Source organism: Habropoda laboriosa, unplaced genomic scaffold, assembly GCF_001263275.1.
Source record: "Habropoda laboriosa isolate 0110345459 unplaced genomic scaffold, ASM126327v1 scaffold209, whole genome shotgun sequence".
NCBI lineage: Eukaryota > Metazoa > Arthropoda > Insecta > Hymenoptera > Apidae > Habropoda > Habropoda laboriosa.
The window spans coordinates 259,171-278,586 of record NW_017100309.1 but is presented as its reverse complement, the minus strand read 5'-3'; the positions used below and the strand labels follow the sequence as shown (position 1 = coordinate 278,586).

At 36.3% G+C, this 19,416-nt stretch overlaps 3 protein-coding genes across 3 annotated transcripts in view; 1 reads left to right on the top strand and 2 right to left on the bottom strand.

Annotated features, from left to right (window-relative positions):
* The window catches only part of LOC108574101 (PHD finger protein 20), a 9,125-nt gene extending 8,415 nt beyond the window's left edge, over window positions 1–710 (bottom strand). Inside the window, exon 1 of the mRNA XM_017936619.1 lies at window positions 180–710. Within this exon, the coding sequence (XP_017792108.1) occupies window positions 180–516 (337 nt within the window). The 5' untranslated portion in view covers window positions 517–710. The remainder of the gene's footprint in view (window positions 1–179) is intronic.
* A 1,349-nt stretch (window positions 711–2,059) lies between these two features.
* Window positions 2,060–3,593, top strand: LOC108574104 (60S acidic ribosomal protein P1). The gene is made up of 4 exons (XM_017936623.1): window positions 2,060–2,233; window positions 2,383–2,530; window positions 3,010–3,111; window positions 3,463–3,593. Exons 1-4 carry the CDS (start codon window positions 2,162–2,164, stop codon window positions 3,474–3,476), a joined length of 336 nt encoding a protein of 111 aa, XP_017792112.1. The 5' UTR covers window positions 2,060–2,161; the 3' UTR covers window positions 3,477–3,593.
* An 11,445-nt stretch (window positions 3,594–15,038) lies between these two features.
* LOC108574100 (chromosome-associated kinesin KIF4) overlaps window positions 15,039–19,416 on the bottom strand; it is a 6,295-nt gene continuing 1,917 nt past the window's right edge. The window contains exons 2-13 of the mRNA XM_017936618.1: window positions 18,969–19,404; window positions 18,606–18,871; window positions 18,062–18,502; window positions 17,578–17,974; window positions 17,098–17,464; window positions 16,726–17,020; window positions 16,471–16,607; window positions 15,940–16,125; window positions 15,692–15,865; window positions 15,440–15,619; window positions 15,293–15,363; window positions 15,039–15,057 (exon numbers count right to left, since the gene is read on the bottom strand). Of these exons, the coding sequence (XP_017792107.1) occupies window positions 15,039–15,057; window positions 15,293–15,363; window positions 15,440–15,619; window positions 15,692–15,865; window positions 15,940–16,125; window positions 16,471–16,607; window positions 16,726–17,020; window positions 17,098–17,464; window positions 17,578–17,974; window positions 18,062–18,502; window positions 18,606–18,871; window positions 18,969–19,404 (2,969 nt within the window). The remainder of the gene's footprint in view (window positions 15,058–15,292; window positions 15,364–15,439; window positions 15,620–15,691; window positions 15,866–15,939; window positions 16,126–16,470; window positions 16,608–16,725; window positions 17,021–17,097; window positions 17,465–17,577; window positions 17,975–18,061; window positions 18,503–18,605; window positions 18,872–18,968; window positions 19,405–19,416) is intronic.

The following is a 19,416-nucleotide window of genomic DNA, read 5'->3' as shown; positions in this document are numbered from 1 at the left end:
AATGATACATTTTGAAGAAATGTACATTAGTGAAAAATGTTACAAAAAACAAAGTAAAAATAATACTACAGAATACAAAAAAAAAAGTAACTTGAAGAATAGATGTAAAATAAAGCTTTTAAATGTAAAGCCAGCGTATTTAATAATATTTTAATAAGCAAGTAATAAATCTTCCTTACCTGGATGATTGTCATAGTCTGTAAAAACCGATGGAACACTACCTCTACGTAGGAGTAATTTATGTCCCTTAGCGGCTTCGTAATCAGCTCGTTTAAAATGTCTGTGACAAATAACCTGACCCGGTGAAGGTTTGAAATTCGCTTCAAATCCACCACTAGCCAACCATCTGTTTCTTAATATACTATCTTTCGGAAACTTGTGAAGCGGTAATCCTTTAACACGCGCATCTTGAACGTCGGTTTCACAGCTACGCACGCAACATTTGCGCGCCATTCTCATCGCCCCTACAGGCGGTATACTTTTAACATGCGACCGTAATACACGCCGTCGTTTCATTTACACAGGTGCTACATAGCAACGTACCGCAAAAATAACGTTTCTCAAGATATTCGTTAAAATAAGACATAAGCACAAGTTGAGCAATTGTGCTGCGATCACTTTGATACGCACCCTTCTAAGTATAAAGAAACTCGAATACTCCAACAAACGTTCGTAAAAACACCAAACTAGCTCATTTACGTATGCGATATCAATCGATTCACAGTTTTCGAGGAACGTCGATTTACGTTTATTTCGATATTAATGTGAATAATCGAAAACACCGAGTCTCATCGATTCTTGCCGAAACCCTAAAACTAACACAAACGTACAGTGATGGTGACTCTATGTGAAATGGAGTCCGATATAAATGTACGCTATCGCATGAACGTAGTTTTAATCGCTCGTCGTGCATGCACGTGAATTTAGGGCGTTCTGAAACTGGTGTCATGTGGCGCCCCATAGTGTGTTGCCGAAGCAATGAACAAAAGAACTCAAAGCATGTACGTACAATGTACAGTAAATTTCATTAATTACTATTTGCAATTATTCGTTAAAATCAATGTTTATCCTCGTCGCTATGCACAAAACATTGCTGAGGTATAAAACACTCGCTTTAAAGGAAATATGTATCGATAAACAAATAATGAGAACCAATCAAATTCATCCTTAAATAACTTTATATAGAATCTTTAATTTGATTGGAGACTTTTGTTTGATAAAGGATGTAAGCAAGAGATATGAAAATCTACGACGCCAAAAACATTCATTCAATTTTTTCTCCTCGTTCAAAGAGCTGAGACGTATTATCTTGTAATAAAATTATAGTTAAAATATTTCGTTTATTCTTATTCCAATTAAGTTATTTATTAGTTTATTAAAAATTTCAACATTAGATTTTTTCTTATTCATTAAATTTCCTAAACTATCGTGAGCAGAGTGCTTTGGCGCTCTACGGGCGGAAATTCCCTCAAATTCCTCAAGATGTACGATGACGAATGGCATACGATGCCATTTCACATAGATTCACCGCTGCTGTGCGTGTAGTTTTTGGAAAGAATCGATAACACTTAATGTTTATATGCATTACTCATTAAATAAATTCATCAATATGTGATACCCTCTTGTAATTTTCATAAATATATATAATAACATGAAATAACATTTTTACGTTATTATTTAAATTACTATTTCTTCAAATGCAGTCATATTTAGTAAATAAAGTTATCAATACAACTATTTCAATATTAGCATTGAATACAAAAGTTGTTTCAGATATCGTAATAGTGTCTTTATTTATAAAAATATTATGATTATAATACAAGTATAATAACGACACTGTATATAAATATGAGACATGCGATACATTTAAATAAAAGTATCTTACGTAACGATTTATTAAATCCATATTAAGGAATACTTCATGTCAACAGACTAACTAATAAAGTTACATTATTTATATTACATGTATTTGTAGTTGCTTTGTAAATGCTCCCCTAAGTTACATCACGTGATTTCCTCTGAACTCCTTCCTATTTGCTTTTTGACTGGATCGAGTAAACTTCGGTGCTTGTTCTCTTTTGTGGAGCTAAGGCTAAATCAGCGACTTGCACCATTATTATCATCCCATCCAGCTTAAGTGTAGATTATATACGTGTTAAACATGTCTACCAAATCTGAACTCGCTTGCGTTTATGCAATATTAATTCTTGTTGACGATGACGTCGCTGTAACTGTAAGTATCTGTCATACACATGGTTTTATATCATCATGAAAACTTAAAGTACAACTTATTGCTTTGTTTCTTATAATATCAATCAGAAAATTTCTAAAATTATGCGATTTTAATGCAGTTAACCTTTTACATATTCATTTATTGTGTAGGGTGAAAAAATCCAAACAATTTTAAAAGCTGCCAATGTAGATGTGGAATCTTACTGGCCTGGATATTTTGCTAGAGCATTAGAAGGAATTAATATAAAAGAAGTTCTAACAGACATTCGATCAGGAGTTGGCAGTGCACCAGTAGCAGGTAGTATAAGTTGTTCTTTTCAAAATGCTTTATATTTGAATTCATTAACTAATGTATGGTATTTATAAAAGTTTTCTAAAATTTTGTATCAACCTTTTGATTGCAAAAAGCTTGTATAATGATATTATAAATATAAAAAGAAATTTTTATGTTGTATGTTACATTAATTCTTTGTTTCATATAAAATTGGGTGAAATAAACAAAACATTAGTATTCTTTATAAACACCTACATTCTATGTTGACGATACTTTTTTAACATGTTTGTGTCCATAGCCCTCAGAGTTAATAATCCTCTACATCCACCGATCTATATAGTGTTACTTATTAGAACGGTCAGCAAAAGAGGAGAAAGAAAGAGGAATGGAAAGTTTTAGAAGTCATATTTTTAAATATGGCTAAAAATTTTTTATTCAACAATATAATTTATTATGTAAAATTCCATAAATGATCTCACAATAACATTTTTATCTTTTTAAAGCTCCAGCAGTTACAGCAGCTGCTACTACTGAAGCTGCACCAGCTAAGGAAGAAAAGAAGAAAGAAGAACCAGAAGAAGAATCTGACGATGACATGGGCTTTGGTATGTAATGCATTTTTGATATAATGAATAGAATAGTGATTGCAGTAAAAAAATACAGTACCTTCCAGTTATCATGTTTCAAATTAATTTAAAAATTGTTAAAAAAGTTTTTTTGTATAAAAAGTTTATCAATCTTAGTGTACCTATTTGTTATACATCGCTACATGTATTCAGATTGAATACAAATAATGGAAAAGTATTATAAATGTTCATATTCAATGATTATTATTATGTATTAGCTACTGATACTGTGCATGATGATATTGTGCAAAATGAGAATGCAACATCAATTATACATTACATTACAAAATGGAGAATTGTGTTTAATTTTGTGTATTTTTTTTTTTACAGGATTGTTTGATTAACTTCAAGGATCACAATTTATTGGTCCATTTATCTGTTTGTGCAGTTATTTTGTACAATGAATAAAACATTTTTCAACTACTCAATTGTATACACCTTTTTGTTAGAAGTTACAGAAAATCACTAACCCATAAATATATTTCATGAGCTTACTTACACATATCCTTTCTTAACTTTGCCATTCGCTATTATGTATACATATTTCCTATTATGTATGACGACCCTGTCAGCGGTTAGTAGACGGAGAAGTAAAAAGCTAATTTTTTGATTAATATATATTCAACAATATCATTTAAGAATGTTTTTAAAATTTTTAATCGATATCTGGAAAATTAATATGTTATACAATTTCTAAGGAAACAAGTTTGTATAAGGCGTATGCATAATCTCCAGCTTTAAACGCGTTATTCTCAAAATTGGATGCTCCAATTTAGTGAACATCCTATATTGAGAAGGAACCGAAAAAGTTAACGCAAATTTAAATGCGATCTTTTTAAAAACATGTAGTCCTTCACGATCTGATTTTTAATTTTATTGATTCTATTTCTTTATATTTAAACAAAAGCATCAATAATAAAGTGAAATGAATATTTGCTTGTAAAGATTTATTTTCTTAATAAAATGTTTTTAATGTAATATAATGTTTTTTATTTCATAACATTGTTATAATGACTATGTATTCTAACACTGTTTATCATCATTATACTGTAATCTTTATATTTTGGATGAAAATAATATGGGTAGCATTATTAAAAAATTTAGTACAATTTTAGTATTTACAAAGAACAGTTGCAATGATTCGGTACGCATATTTGATTATTACGAGATTTTAAAGTGTAGTATCATTTCTATAATGAAGAGATTTTGAATTATGTAAAACGAAAGCTTCACTTTTGTAAAATTTTTAATATTATGTATCTATGTGAAAGAGTAAGTTTAGAAGTACAAATATACAATTTGTAATTCTGTTTAATTCTTTTGTATATTGGTATATGCTAGCAATTCTTTCAATGCAATAGTATGGTTGTAACATTTTGAAAACATTGTCCAATCAAATAAGGTGATATTAGTCTTCTCGTTTTATTACTTTTACATTCTTCAAAATGAAAATCATTTTTTTGTCTTCAAGGTCACTTCAAAGAGATGGTATTTATATGCAAAAAAAATACGATACATTGAAAATACTCAAAATGACGTTTAGAGGATTTTTTTATCACCACTAGATGTACACCTTAAAACCATTTGAATCATATTTAGTCATTTTTTCTTACCTTTAATAGTAGCGGAAATAATTTAGATGCTCGATTTAAAATTAACACCCTGTATACGCGGCAAAATGTCACTACGTTAAGTCCAGTATCCACTTATTGCAAATACCTGTAGTGTATTAGGCCAAATGTTGTTCCGTTGTATATCAATATTTGATACGAAGATACGCAACGGGTTTAATCAGGCATTTGTCGGTTTTTTGCCATTGCATCAAAGAAGGGTAATTCCACGCCAAATCATTCATATGTCCTCTACACGTCTACTTACAAAAAAACTATTAACATCAGAATGTGCTCTTCCTGAAACCATTTAACTCTGCGTGAAACATTTTTCGCTACGAATAATAACAGTCACGCAAATTTAAGTGGTAATATCTAGTGAACCACCCTGTATAAATAATTGAATATAACATAATAAAAACTTAAATTTAATGTAACAATAAAATGCAAAACTTAATATTTATCATTTAGTCTTTATATATATATACAGGGTGGGGCATTTAAAACATCTCAATTAGTACCTTATTCTTTCAGCGATATCTGGCATTGGATCATTTTGTAATACTTGGCCGCGGGGAGCGGGGGGTCATCGAGCTTCGAAGTGCGCCGGGCCTCCACCCACTAACATTGGGGATGACGACCGTACAATTATCGTGAGGCGTATTCAGGTCGTTTATACAAGGTTTCCTGTAGTTGGATTAGTACTGATGTATTCCGCGGCTCGCGATTCCTTGCGTTGGTTTATTATATTTAATAGGTACGCGGTAGGAGAGCCTGACGGGAACTGGGGCGAAATAAGGGAGCTATTCTGCGCGTAGTACTATTCGACTTTATTAGACAGTTCAGTGACGTTCGGTGCGTGAAGACCACTAGACAAAAATCTGCTGTTTCGACGGAAAAGGTTTCTAGATATAGGTTCGGTAAGTACGAGAGTAGGGGTTGGTCTCAGAGGTCAATGTAGGGAGAGGCGGTGAGGTCTAGGTTCAGCGATGAGTAAAAGTAAAGGATGATGTGGAGGTCTAGGTTTCGGGGTGACTAACGTTAGGATGATGCGGATTTGTTTACAGTTAAGGAAAGGAGGCAGGATGACTAAAAACTAATGAAAGATAGGGGAGAGGTATACGACAGTACATCGACATATACTTTTTCAAGTTATTATACAATAATTACAGAATACATTCGAGAGGGAAACAATTTTTTGTGGATAAACACTCCGAAAGTATTTGAAGGTCATCTTTGTTCTTTTTCAATAGTTATATATTTTTCAATACACAAGTCAATCCAACTCGTCATTTCCTATAAAAATATATTAAGCTATTTTGCAGAAAAACTATTCGTTGAAGTAAGAAAACTATTCAATTTCAATATTTTACATTAAATATGGCGATTTTTTAACATTTAATCAATATTCACCATGTAAGGGAATTCAAAGGCGCCGTCAAGTCGGGCATTCGGGCGGCCGCACAGTGTTTCGTGCAATGGACAAAAGTAAAAAATCTGAAGTGTTTGATTCATAATCTTTTGTATCTTAAAATGTTAATAAAGGAACGGAGGTTTTAATATTACCCATGACGTTTGCTTAATTTACCATATTGAAGTGAAAAATGATACTAGAAAGGGCCTAGCCGAATAAGCATGGTAAAAGTGCCCCCAAACCGAATCGATCGTGGTGCATATCATTCGATAGACCACTCGAAGAAAACCCTTTCTGCCAAGTATCAAGCTGGTACTCCTACTACTAGGGTAGTAACAGGGTGAAACGCAATTTACAGTTTAAGCTTCATTTCTCTTGTTCTACGCCATGAAAACTTATGAAAAAAATCATGGATATGCTACCCATTGGCATACATGTCTGTGAATTTTTTCAGAATTGTCGACTGCAAAATCGATTTTTAAAAAATTCGGAAAGTTTATAAATGTTGTTTTTATATTAAAATTATCAAACGATCACGTTTATATTTTTACAGTATTAGTGTCTTGTTATGGATATTAATGTGTAATTTTTTCAGATTTTTCAAAGTGGGGGATGGCACCTAGAAAAATCAAAAACCGATGTTCGTTTATATTATTATTTTAATTTTTCGTGTGACCATGTTCATTTTTCTACAGTTTTAGCAGCTTGTTATGGTTATTAATGTATAATTTTTTCAGATTTTTTTGAGAGATATATCATACTTAAAAAACTTATAAACCGATATCTCCGAACCTTTCGAACGCAAAAGAGTGGCAAACTCGTATAATCGACATATTTTATTCATTAAATGGTCATTATATGCAGTTCCAAATACTTTTACATGTATTAAGTTAGTCAATACACTTAATTTGGACATCTTTTTTTTTTTATATACATGGAGGAAATCTTCCAGACACCTCGTCTCTCCTGGAGTGGAGAGGCGAGGTAGTGTGGGATTCTTAACGCGAAACACTGTGGGCCGGCCCGAATGTTTACAGTAACAGGAGTAAGCGATATCGGACCCGAGGAGTACGACGCCACGTGTATCGTAAATCAACCCTCGAGGCTCCTGGCGAGGCACATTTAGCCAGAACAGGTAGAACAGGTGGCTTTCCTCGCCGAAAAGTCTTGCTTAGAGAGTCACACCGTGGGACACCTAACCAAGCTACCCACGCGATACGCAAGACACGCATTCTATTTCAAAGTACGCATTGGTTATTTAATTCACCTTACAACCAGCTACTGCTCAAACATTTTGCGTCACAGAGAAACCTATACTAAGATTATGACTGAATACACAGCATTATTTACCCTAGGAATTAAGATGATTCTAATAAAATTAGGTAATTTACAATATGTCTTTTAAGAATTTAAATGATTTTAAATCGTTCCCTAAATATTGATACTTTTATTTTGTCCGGCTAAATTCATACAACTAGTCACTATTCGTCTATCATAAATCGCTGCATTAACGTACACACAGTAGGTGCGCACACTTTTAGACCACCGCGTAGATTCTCTCCACTCTATGCACTGTTTACGTTGACGTCACTCTTGGGACAAGCCGAAATGGCATTACGACCAATCGCATGCGTTACAACGGTAGGTAGTAGTGGGAACTGCGCAGACGGACGAAAATCGGTCCGAGAGCGAATTTATTCTTATTTTGAACAGAGTGTAGTTTTATTTTTACAACATTTACAAACGCGTGTCGAACACTTCGTTTTACAACCACATTTTATATCTCCATCAGATGTTTGTTTCGTTATTCCGCGATCAAGCGAATAATCTTTTGTTACATTCTAAATATAGAAATTGTAGCATTATTAATACAATACAAAATTTTATTGTTCCTTTTTATTTCAATGAATTACCAAAAGTTTTTGAATGCGATTATAAAGTGGCGTGTTTGTCCAATCCGGATCTGTTATTCGACATCATCATCTTCAATAATATCATCTGTTGGAGGGATTCATCTTCTCTCGTTAACCTTTCACGAACTTTTGATTTTTATTTATTTTGGCTGTTGTTGGTTTTTTTCAAAACCGGAAAAATTCATGAAACTGTTCTAACATCTTTATTGGAAATCTTAGTAATGAAATTTGTTACCATGTACTAACTATTTTCTCCAGCTGTTGGCATTCTTCTTGATAAGACTTCGAATCTTCCTCCAGCTTAATGTTTTCTTCAGCTTCATATTCTTTAACACTACATGTGTTAATAAATAAACATGCGTCTTTCTTTTTTTTTTGCACGATACTCTTCCAATTGTGCTTGTAATAATTCATGTTTCTCCTAAAATTATGTTTGTTATTACATCAATAATAAAAGTTATAAGTTAAAAAATTACTGTCAAATTAAAATAAAGGAATTATGTATATTACAGCAGTTCCGTGTTAGCTGACCGTGGCTTGGGACCATGTCTAGTCAGCTATCAAGGGAGGTAGAGTTTTAGGAAATTCCGAGTATTGTTTCTTCTCTACGGTTTAATGACTACGCATAGATTTAATTGAAGTTTAATTGAAGAAACGCATAGGTTTGGTTGAAGTTATCATACCTCTACACAAAAATAATAAATAAATTTAATTATCTCCATTAATTATACCATATTTTTAATATAACACATGATTTATTTAAATTTTTTGGAAATATTTTAAAAATCATTTAGAACTGGAAAACAATCCATTAATCTTAACTATTTATCTTACAATACTACTAAATACTATATTTTCTTTAATAATGACTTAGTATATTTTTATAATTTTATATTTCATGAATAACATCTAACAAGTTGTTTATTCTTAATTCTATCATGCTAAAGTAACCTTCTTCATGTAAACCAATGAATATATGTTCTCCACCGAAAAGAGGTTACATGAAAAGGTAGACTTTAAGTTATTATTGTATTAAAAAGAATAAATTGTATAGATGAATTACACACAATTGGTTTACATTCTATTATTGTTGTACACTCGCTGTAGTGTAATCCCATGAACACAGATTAACTTTCCTTTTGTTGCGATCACCGTGTATATACTCATGGCCTACTAGTGCTCGCTCCGGAATTGGTAAAAAGACGGTCGGACCTTACTGACCGGGGATATCAATTCAACAGTCCCCGAACTAAACCGGGACTGACTCCGAGTCTTGTACGATTATCAACAAATGTTAAGAGGTGTTCGTGTTCAAAGTTATTAAGGAGTTTAGAAATATAATTAAGTTTTAAACATGTCGAACGAAGAAGTACATACCACCGAAGACAGGTTGCAACATTGGTGTTAGAAGTGGGATAGCGACACGATCTTCTGTTGTTGGTGGAGATTTTCTTCAGATGTTCGCTGGACTTCAGAGAAGCATCCTAGAGCAGTTGGATGATCATCGTCGGCAGGACGAGGTTCGACGACAGAAGAAACTGGAGCAATGGCTGGAGCGAGAGGCCACGGAGAGAGCAGCTCGTAAGGCTCTGGATGCTACGTGCGATCTGCGGTTGACAGAGATGGAAAAGCGAATCCTGGTGCTGACGTCTTCAATTATTAATTTTGACGGCGGCGAAGGGGAGGGACAGGGAACGGCAGGAGGTTGTGTATATAATGTTTTCACCACTGCTGTCCCTGGTCCTTCGTTCGTTCCTGCCGCGGCCTCGTTGTCGGACCAATTTTTGCGCGCGGATGCGGTTCAGGCGGGTCACTGCGTACCCAGTTTCGGATATGCGGTACGGCCCGCGGCTTATAATGGCAGTACCTCCTGGGAGGAGTATTTAATTCAATTTCAGATAATCGCGCGCGCGAATGGTTGGGATGATGCGAGAAAGGCTACGGCCTTAATCGCCTCCCTGGAGAGACCGGCAAGGGGAGTTCTTACAACTCTTTCTGCTGCCCAGCGCGAAAATTTCGGAGAGTTGGTTTCAGCGCTCGAATTTCGTTTTGGAGCGCGAAAGAGACACGCAACAAACTTGCTGCGTCGCAATTTGTCACCGCGTTAGTGGGCGAGGAGATGAGAAGAACATTGCGCCTGGGCAGTTTCACTACTCTAACAATAAGGACCACTGTTACTAGGGCCCTGGAGATGGAAGCTGTTGAGGCAATGACAGAAAAAGTTTCCGTGAGGGAGAATGGCCGTCGAAGTAAAATCTTCGATTCTTCCGAGGTACCACCGGAGAAAAAAAGAAGTTCGAGAGGACTTGTTCGATCTGCGGGAAGACCGGCCATTTTCAGAGGGATTGTTATAGAAATCAGAATACCAAGAAGACGGGAAACGGGAAAAAGTCGATGTGAAGGGGGAGCGTCGGACTTCAATTTTCTATCCCCCCATCGTTATAGAAGTGTGGCGTTGCGGGGATGTGGGTCAGGAGAAAAGACAAGACCTACTCAAGAAGTTTCCGTGCTAGGAGAAATCAACGAAAGAGTTTGCAATATAGTCCCGGATACAGGCTCACCTGTAAATCTGTTGAGGAGGGAGTTGTATCCAAATGAAGACATTGTGGTCGCAAGTCTCATCATTCGCTCCAGTGCTGGAGAAAGAATGAATGTCTTCGGCTAGAAAACTCTGAAGGTCGTCATTGAGGAGTTCTCAAGCGATGAGGAGTTCTATATCGTTCAGATGCTGGAAGAATGCATCCTTGGAACAGCTTTCCTAAAGAAGCATCAGTGCAAACTGATTTGTCCTGGAACATGTTATCTCTTCCGGGGTTGCGAGAAGTTTTTTTAGGAAGAGATAAGCTACCATGTCCTGTAATAAAGAGTAAGGCAGAGAAGAAAGGGGAGATTGGCGTTCCGCAGCACTTACAGGAACTTTTTGCTCGGTGCTCCTTGAGCTTAGATGAGACTAAAAAGAAAAGTTTTGTCGAACTGCTCTGGGAATTCCAGGATGTCTTCGCCAGAAATTCTGATGAAATTGAAAGATGTAAAATCATACAGCACAAGATCAACACCGGGGACCATTCTCCCATTAAGCAGGCGCCTCGAAGACTGCCTCTTCATCGACGAAAGGAAGTAGAAGATCTGTTTAGGAAGATGGAGGTTCAGGGCGTTATAGAAAAATCACAGAGTCCATGGTCTTCCTCTATCATCCTTGTTAAGAAGAAGGATGGTTCCATAAGATTTTGTGTGGATTACCGGCGATTAAACAGCGTTACGAAGAAAGACTCGTATCCTCTTCCCCGGATTGAGGATACTCTGGACTCTCTTGCCGGTTCTTCCTGGTTTTCTACCGTGGATTTGCAGAGTGGATATTGGCAAATTTCCATGGAAGAAAAGGATCGGGAGAAGATAGCTTTCTGTGTGGGCACAGAGTTTTGGCAGTTTAAAGTCATGCCTGTGGCGGCTCATGCAGCGCGCACGGCGCCACATTGTAAACACCATCGAGACTGCGAGACGCACGCAACGGACGTGTCTTTCGTCGCTGTCGATGTCGCGGCAGGCCGATAAAGATGACTGTCCTCGGAAAGCGGGGAGACACTTGAGATCCGTTCCGAGGGCAGCCAGGGTCCCGACCGACGACGCGAAGGGATTCAACCGCCGAAAGTCGCACGAGCGACATCAGACGTCTCGTCTGGGTTTTCAGAAATAAAAGATTTCAAGCGCGAGCACGAGTACGTATATTCTCCCGTCACCCACATGCCCTTTGGTCTCTGCAATGCCCCCGCTACTTTCGAGCGCCTTATGGAAAATGTGCTAAGAAGATTGAATTGGAAAATCTGCCTTGTGTACCTCGATGACATCATCATCTCTATAGAAAAAATTTCCAAGAAGAACTTGAACGCCTTCCAGTGATGTTTTCTCGATTATTTATATTTCGATCGAGCGAAATTATTGATGAGCCCGAGGAAATGTGCATTCTTCTGTTGAGAAGTGCGGTATCTAGGACCCAGAGAAAATTAAAGCAATTGTCGAATGGCCCGTTCCGAAGAACATTACGGAACTAAGAAGTTTCCTGGGACTGTGTTCGTATTACCACAAGTTCGTCAAGAATTTCTCCACCATGGCAACTCCCTTATTTCGCCTCACGGAAGACAAAGCAAGATTTCACAGGAGTGATGAATGTCACACAGCCTTTCGAGAAATGAAGAGGCGATTGACAGAAGCTCCTGTGTTAGTCTATCCAGAATCAAACAGGAATTTTATACTTGACACGGACGCTTCTAATTTTGCCATAGGAGCGGTCCTTTCACAGCAGCAGGAAAATGGAATGAAAAGAGTCGTTGCTTATTTCTCCAAATCTTTGGGAAAAGCGGAGAAAAATTATTGTGTCACCCGGAAGGAACTGTTGGCAGTGGTAAAGTCCATAGAGCATTTCCACCACTACCTCTATGGACGAAAATTTCTATTGCGGACGGATCATGCGCTGCTCCGATGGTTGTTCTCCTTTAAAAATCCGGAAGGACAAGTCGCTCGCTGGATAGAACGTCTCTAGGAGTACGATTTCGAGATTTACTATCGCGAAGGAAAGGCACACGGAAACGCTGACGGGCTTTCCAGAAGGCCGTGTGCCGAAGAAGATTGCAAGTGCTGCGGCCGACTTGATAAGAAGTCTCGTCTTCTTTAGACTCCTTTTGTAAACATCCTCGCGACGTTCTGTGAAACTGAGGTAACTGATGTCTGGAAGAAGAGCCAGATAGAAGACGAGGAAATTGGCTTCATTCTGGGAAGGAAGAATAAAGGAGAAAAACCTCATTGGTAGGAAGTCGTCCCTTTCTCTCCACAGATGAAATATTACTGGACGATTTGGGATTCCCTGGAAGTCAAAGAAGGATTACTTTTCCGAAAATGGGAAGCGGTCTGTGGTTTGACGACGGCTGTTGGCGGTGCCACGAGAGAAGGTGTCGGAAGTATTGAGGGAATTCCATGCTTCTCCGGCAGCAGGACACTTTCAAGTCAAGAAGACATTGACCAAAATCCGACAACAATTTTACTGGGCAACCTGTCGACGGGATGTTGAGGAATGGTGTCAGCGATGCGACTTTTGCGCGGCGCGAAAGGGACCACGAGAGAAAGGGGCAGGGACCCTGAAAGTGTATAATGTCGGGGCATCATTTGAAAGGGTCGCGGTTGATGTTGTGGGTCCGCTCCCTAGATCTCTGGCCGGAAATAAACACATGTTGGTTGTGGCAGATTATTTCACGAAATGGCCAGAAGTAATTGTGATGCCGAACCAGTTAGTAGTTACGATCGCCAAGGCTTTTCTGGAGAACGTTGTTTGCCGACATGGGGTGCCCTCGGAAATCCATTCCGACCAGGGAAGAAATTTTGAATCCACCGTGTTTCGAGGATTGATGAAGTTGCTGGGAATAAGGAAGACAAGAACTATTCTTTTACATCCTCAATCTGACGGTCTGGTGGAACGTCTAAATAGAACACTGTTGCAGTATTTGGCAATGTTTGTTTCAGAGCACCAGCGAGATTAGGATGAGTGGATTCCTCTTTTCCTGATGGCTTACCAGTCTTCACGGCACGAGACGACACAGATGACGCCGTCTATGGTTCTCTATGGGCAGGAAATTCGGTTGCCTATGCTACTATGGAGGGGTTTGCCTCCTTAAAGAGATGGAGAAGACGCCGAACAGGAATTTTCGTTGTGCATTAAGAAAAGGATGGAGAAAATTCATGAATTTGTTCGGCATTGCCTCCAAATCTGCAGCTCCAAGATGAAGACCTGGTACGACAGGTCATGTGCAATCGACTAAATAAGTTCGTACCCGGAGAACAGGTCTGGTTGTTCCAGCCGAGAAGGGTTAAAGGAAAATGCCCGAAGCTGCAGTCGGATTGAGAAGGTCCATATAGAGTCGCAGACAGGATAAACGACACAATTTACCGAATTCAACGTTCGTCAAGACACAGATGTAAGGTAGTTCATGTTACACGCCTGGCGAAATACGAGGGACGAATCCCTTTTCCTTAGCAAGAAGATTTTGTAGAGACCTGTCAAGAAGGGAATCAGAGACAGAAGCTCTCAAGAAATGTCAAGAGGCAGGAGGAAATGCTAAGGAAAGCAGTGGAAGTTTGATCCTGGAGAATTCGGAATTACATATCTGTACGGAGAAGAATCGAAATCCAATCCGGAAAGATGAAAGTGAAAGAGATCGGCTGGTACACTTTAGGGACCGGAAGTAAAGAAGGGTTGTCTATCCGTCTTCGCCCAAGAAGAGGACGCTTCGTCGCAGAAGGTGAGGGAGAGTTCCTTCTCTTTCTGCTGAAGGCCTTTTTCTTCCACGAGCGAAACGGTTGCCTTGCGCGCCGGATTTATGTTCACAAAGTGAACCCGGGTGAGGAAGTCACATTTTTCCGAAGATGTGCCCTCACTGGAGAAGTCACATTCTTCCGGAAGGGTGTACCTCTAGGGCCGGCTCGTGGACGAGAGGCACGCCGGGTCCCCATGCCATCGTGGAATGAGTCTTCGGTGGATGACGGTGCGTCCGGGAAACGTGTTCTTTGGCGGAGCAGGCCGTAGGAATGAACCCGTGAAGACATCAAGAAAGAAGCGCTCAAGGCTTAAGAGATAAAAGGAAGGGCGAGGATTTGGTAGGCTTCTACGAAAGGGTTCCTGGAGATTTATTTCGGAGATTCAAGCGCCTTGCTTAGGGTTTTTGCGTGCTTTTCCCTGAGACTAAGGATGAATGTCGAGGCGAGAAGTGTCTAAAAAGCCACGCACGTTTATTTCGTTTTATACTTCTTTTTCAGACAGGAGAGTCCACTTTGCCCGCGGACGTTCGATTTTGCACGAGTTGAAGTCCGGAGCGGACGGGACGTCCGCTCAAGAAAAAAAAAAAGGGGCAGTGTAGCGAGCACCGTATATGTATACACTTCGTGCGAAACTTTATTCTTGAATTTCAAACATATCAACGACAGTTACTTCAAATTTGTTTGCCTGTATAAACAATGTACATATAAAATCAAGTTAAGAAAAACAATGTAAAAAGCAAATATTCATTATTTATTAGAATTATTTTTAAATGTTACAAATTACGTTCATGTATAAAATATTTGCGTCGCAAATGGTAGTATTATGCCACTAATTTGTTTAAACATAAAAAAAGATATTTCAATAATTCTTATACAATAATACATTAACACGAAATTAAAAAGATATAATTTAAATATACCTCGGCTTTTTTATAGATTCATCGTTTTCTTGATCTTCCTCTTTATAATCCAAAAATAATGTACGATTCAACTGGAAAAAAGACAATTGATACGTAATAAGTGATATTACTTTAAGTAATTATCATCTCAATTAATTGTGAACTTACGTTCTTTAAATCTTTGTTTTGGCAAATTTCTGGATTACAACTACAGTTACTACATATAATTTTATTTTTACGACATGTACAAACGCGTGTCGAACATTTCGTTTTACAACCACATTTTATATCTCCATCAGATGTTCGTTTCGTTGTTCCGCGATCAAGCGAATAATCTTTTGTTGCATTCTAAATATAGAAATTGTAGCATTATTAATACAATACAAAATTTTATTGTTCCTTTTTATTTCAATGAATTACCAAAAGTTTTTGAATGCGATTATAAAGTGGCGTGTTTGTCCAATCCGGATCTTTTTCGACATCATCATCTTCAATAATACTGTCATCTGTTGGAGAGCATTCATCTTCCCTCGTTACCCTTTCAGGAACTTTTGATTTTAATTTATTTTGGCTGTTGTTGGTTTTTTTCAAAACCTGAAAAATTCATGAAACAGTTATAACATCTTTATTGGAAATCTTAGTAATGAAATTTGTTAACATGTACTAACTATTTTCTTCAGCTGTTGGCATTCTTCTTGATAAGACTTCGAATCTTCCTCCAGCTTAATGTTTTCTTCAGCTTCATATTCTGTAACACTACATGTGTTATTTATTGCAAGTTGCTTCGACATGCGTCTTTCTTTCTCTTTTGCGCGATACTCTTCCAATTGTGCTTGTAATAATTCATGTTTCTCCTAAAATTATGTTTGTTATTACATCAATAATAAAAGTTATAAGTTAAAAAATTACTGTCAAATTAAAATAAAGGAATTATGTATATTACAGCAGTTCCGTGTTAACTGACCGTGGCTTGGGACCACGTCTAGTCAGCTATCAAGGGAGGTAGAGTTTTAGGAAATTCCGAGTATTGTTTCTTCTCTACGGAATGCGAGTGAAATACGGATACTTAATACGAAATATATATTGAGATCATCCATAAAGCCAGTTCCAAGAACTGGTAGGGATAACGATGACCAGCTAACAAAGCAAACTCCCGGCCAGCTAACACGATTCTACTTATATTAATAGAATATACAAACCAGAAGTTCATTGTACGCGGATTCTTTTACACATTCTTTTCTTCTGTCTTCTGCAATATGCTTAAATAATATTTTAAGAGTAGTTCTTGCATCATCCATTGTGTGCATTTTCTGCCACCTTGTATATGTTCTATTTTCTAAATGAACAAATATTTATATACACAAGTACATATTTATATGCACAAATAATTATTACTTAAAAAACGAATTTGTAATCAATAAATAACTTATTTATCTAATTTAAGATACACCTACCTTGGTCCGATTCAACTATTTTTTGTTGGAGATCCGTAATTTGAGTATTACGTAAATCTATAAATTCCGTAAGTTCAGCAATTTTGTTCTCATCTGCGTCATCACTGTTTCGAAATTTTTCTAGCATACATGTCAATGAAGCTCTATCTTGCATTAATTTTTCAAGAGAATATTCCGCATCAACAGTGCTTACTAATATTTCTACTTCTTGAATCAGCCAACTTCGAATTTTATCAACATTATTATTCATTTTTTCTTTCCTCATTATTGCTTTTTTTTGTAAATCAAGAGCTTCCTAAGAACAAAATAAAGAATAAAATTAATTACCGTTTAATCAAAGTACTGCAGCAAAGATCTAACTTAATTAATTACTTTCAATCTTTTATTGACAGCAAAAGCTTCTGCCATTTTTCTCTTAAACACGGTTTCTTGTTTACTATGCCACATTTTTAGACGCGATACTTCGTTTATTTGTTTTCTATTTTGATCCTTTAATCTATTCACTTCCTTTTCCTTAGATTCCTTCCATTTTGTAAATTTATCGGATTCATTGCGCATTTGTCTAATTAATTTAACCCTTGTTTGTTTCAATAATTGCATTTCGTTTGATAGATTTTTTATTTGTTGATCTTGTTTCTCTTTCATTTTAACTATTTTATCTTGCTCTGTTACTTTACGTCTTAATTCCGTTATTTTCTTTTCCAATTCTTGTACCTTTTTCCGTCTACTTTCTGCAAGTCTGAAAAATACATACAACAAATCAAAAAGCTTGAAGAAACAGTAATAAGATAAACAATGCCATGAGTGAATTAAAAATAAGCCATAATGATTGTATATAAACAAACTCCTTACTTTGAACTAGCATTACTCGTTTGAACATTTTGTACCACTTGTAAAAGCTCTTCCCTTTCCGTTTGAAGTCGTTTTATCTCTTGCTCCATTTCTTGTATCTCTTTTGAATAATCAATTATTTGAGATGAATTCTTTAAGAGTTGACATATAAGACTTTCCTTAATAGCGAGTTCTTTATTAATATTTTGTACTTCATTGTTCCTTTTAACTTGAAGTAAGGTATGTTCTTCGTGTTTTTCATCAAAATCGTCTAAACTATCTGGACTTTCAGAACATTCATCTATAGACGCATGTTCTGATTCCTCTATATCACTAGTTGTGAATAGTTTTGCATTTTCAGATGATATTTCACAATTTATAAGTTCTTCTGATGTTTTCTTCTGATCGTTTTGAATATCTATTTATCATAAATAAAGATATTTTACTAACAATAAAAACAGTATGAAATTTTCAAATGAATAAGAAAGTGGATTATATTACATACTAAGAATTTTTAAGTATAAAGCTTCTAACTTTGTATAGTACTCATTATCTTTTTCAAAATTTTTATCAAAAACACCTAAGAGTTCTTTAAATTCTTCTAATATTTTCGCCATATCGGCTTGAATTTTCTCTCTAGCTTGTTCAGCTAGTTCTGCCCTTTCATGCATAACAACAGTTTCAATTAAATTATTATTTAGTTTTTCTGTCAAGTCCCTCATCTTCTTTTGCAAAGATTGATTCTTTACATCAAGTTCTTGATGTTCAATTGGACAAGAGGTCCTCAGTTCTTGATCCACCAAAGTAAGTTTCAATTCTTGTACTAACTTGTTCAATCGATTTATTTCCGATATCTTTGGATCTTGATTTACCATAGGTTTATTTTTTATTTTACGTGCTCTGTCTGCATATCTTAATGTACTTAATGTTTCATCTAAATTGTAATCTAGAATTATTACAAACAATCCAATTATTTTAGAAATTACTGATTGTAGATTTTTGATATTTAGAATAATCAGATTAATTATAGATTTCTTGTTTATATTAACCTGCTGGACTAACACATGCTATCATCAGTGTCATAGAATTACCACCAAGAGAATCTTGCAACAATCTTGTAAGTTTGCTATCTCGATATCCAACATAGGACATAGAACCACCTTCTCCTAATTGAGATATAACATTTCCTAATGCTAATAAACCTTTGTTTATGTTAACTCCTTCCTTAAATCTTTCACCAGTTGCTTGTGTTTTCTTACTGCGCTCCGATCCAGCTAAGTCTACTAGATGAAATTTTGATGTTGTTGCTGTATTGCTAATTTATATTGATAAAAACAAAAAAAGAGCTAAAACATTTTATAGACATATAAGAACTTTATGCTTGTTTTGTGATGTTCAGACAAAACACTTACGGATCACCTTTTTTTTGTTGATATATGCATAAAGTAAATATTGCATGACTTCTACTACTGTGTGCATTCATTGCTGTAGCACCTGTTGCACGACGCAGAGATCCTTGTGTTAAGCAGTATAATGTTTCTGCTGCATTTGTAACTTCTTTTTCAACAACCCCAGCAACTTTTATGTTTTTTCCATCATCTCTAATATCAACAACAGATGAACTTCGCTGTTTATCAACCAATAAATCGTATAATTGTTCTTGATAAAGTTCCATAAATGAAACTGTAATTTTAAAACTCCAATCACCCTTTAATGAAATCATATTAAATATATCATATACTGCTCGTGGTATAACACCCATATCTTCTTCTTCTACATAATTTGTACCCATTGAATAGGTTTTACCACTTCCTGTTTGGCCATAAGCTAGTATAGTAACATTGTAGCCTACAAGAACAA

What these genes read in the sequence shown, in the direction of transcription:
- LOC108574104 (XM_017936623.1), top strand. Translation starts at nt 2,162, where the DNA reads ATGTCTACCAAATCTGAACTCGCTTGCGTTTATGCAATATTAATTCTT. An exon ending in ACGATGACGTCGCTGTAACT is followed by an intron (nt 2,234 to 2,382) that starts GTAAGTATCTGT and finishes TTTATTGTGTAG; the next exon opens with GGTGAAAAAATCCAAACAAT. An exon ending in TGGCAGTGCACCAGTAGCAG is followed by an intron (nt 2,531 to 3,009) that starts GTAGTATAAGTT and finishes ATCTTTTTAAAG; the next exon opens with CTCCAGCAGTTACAGCAGCT.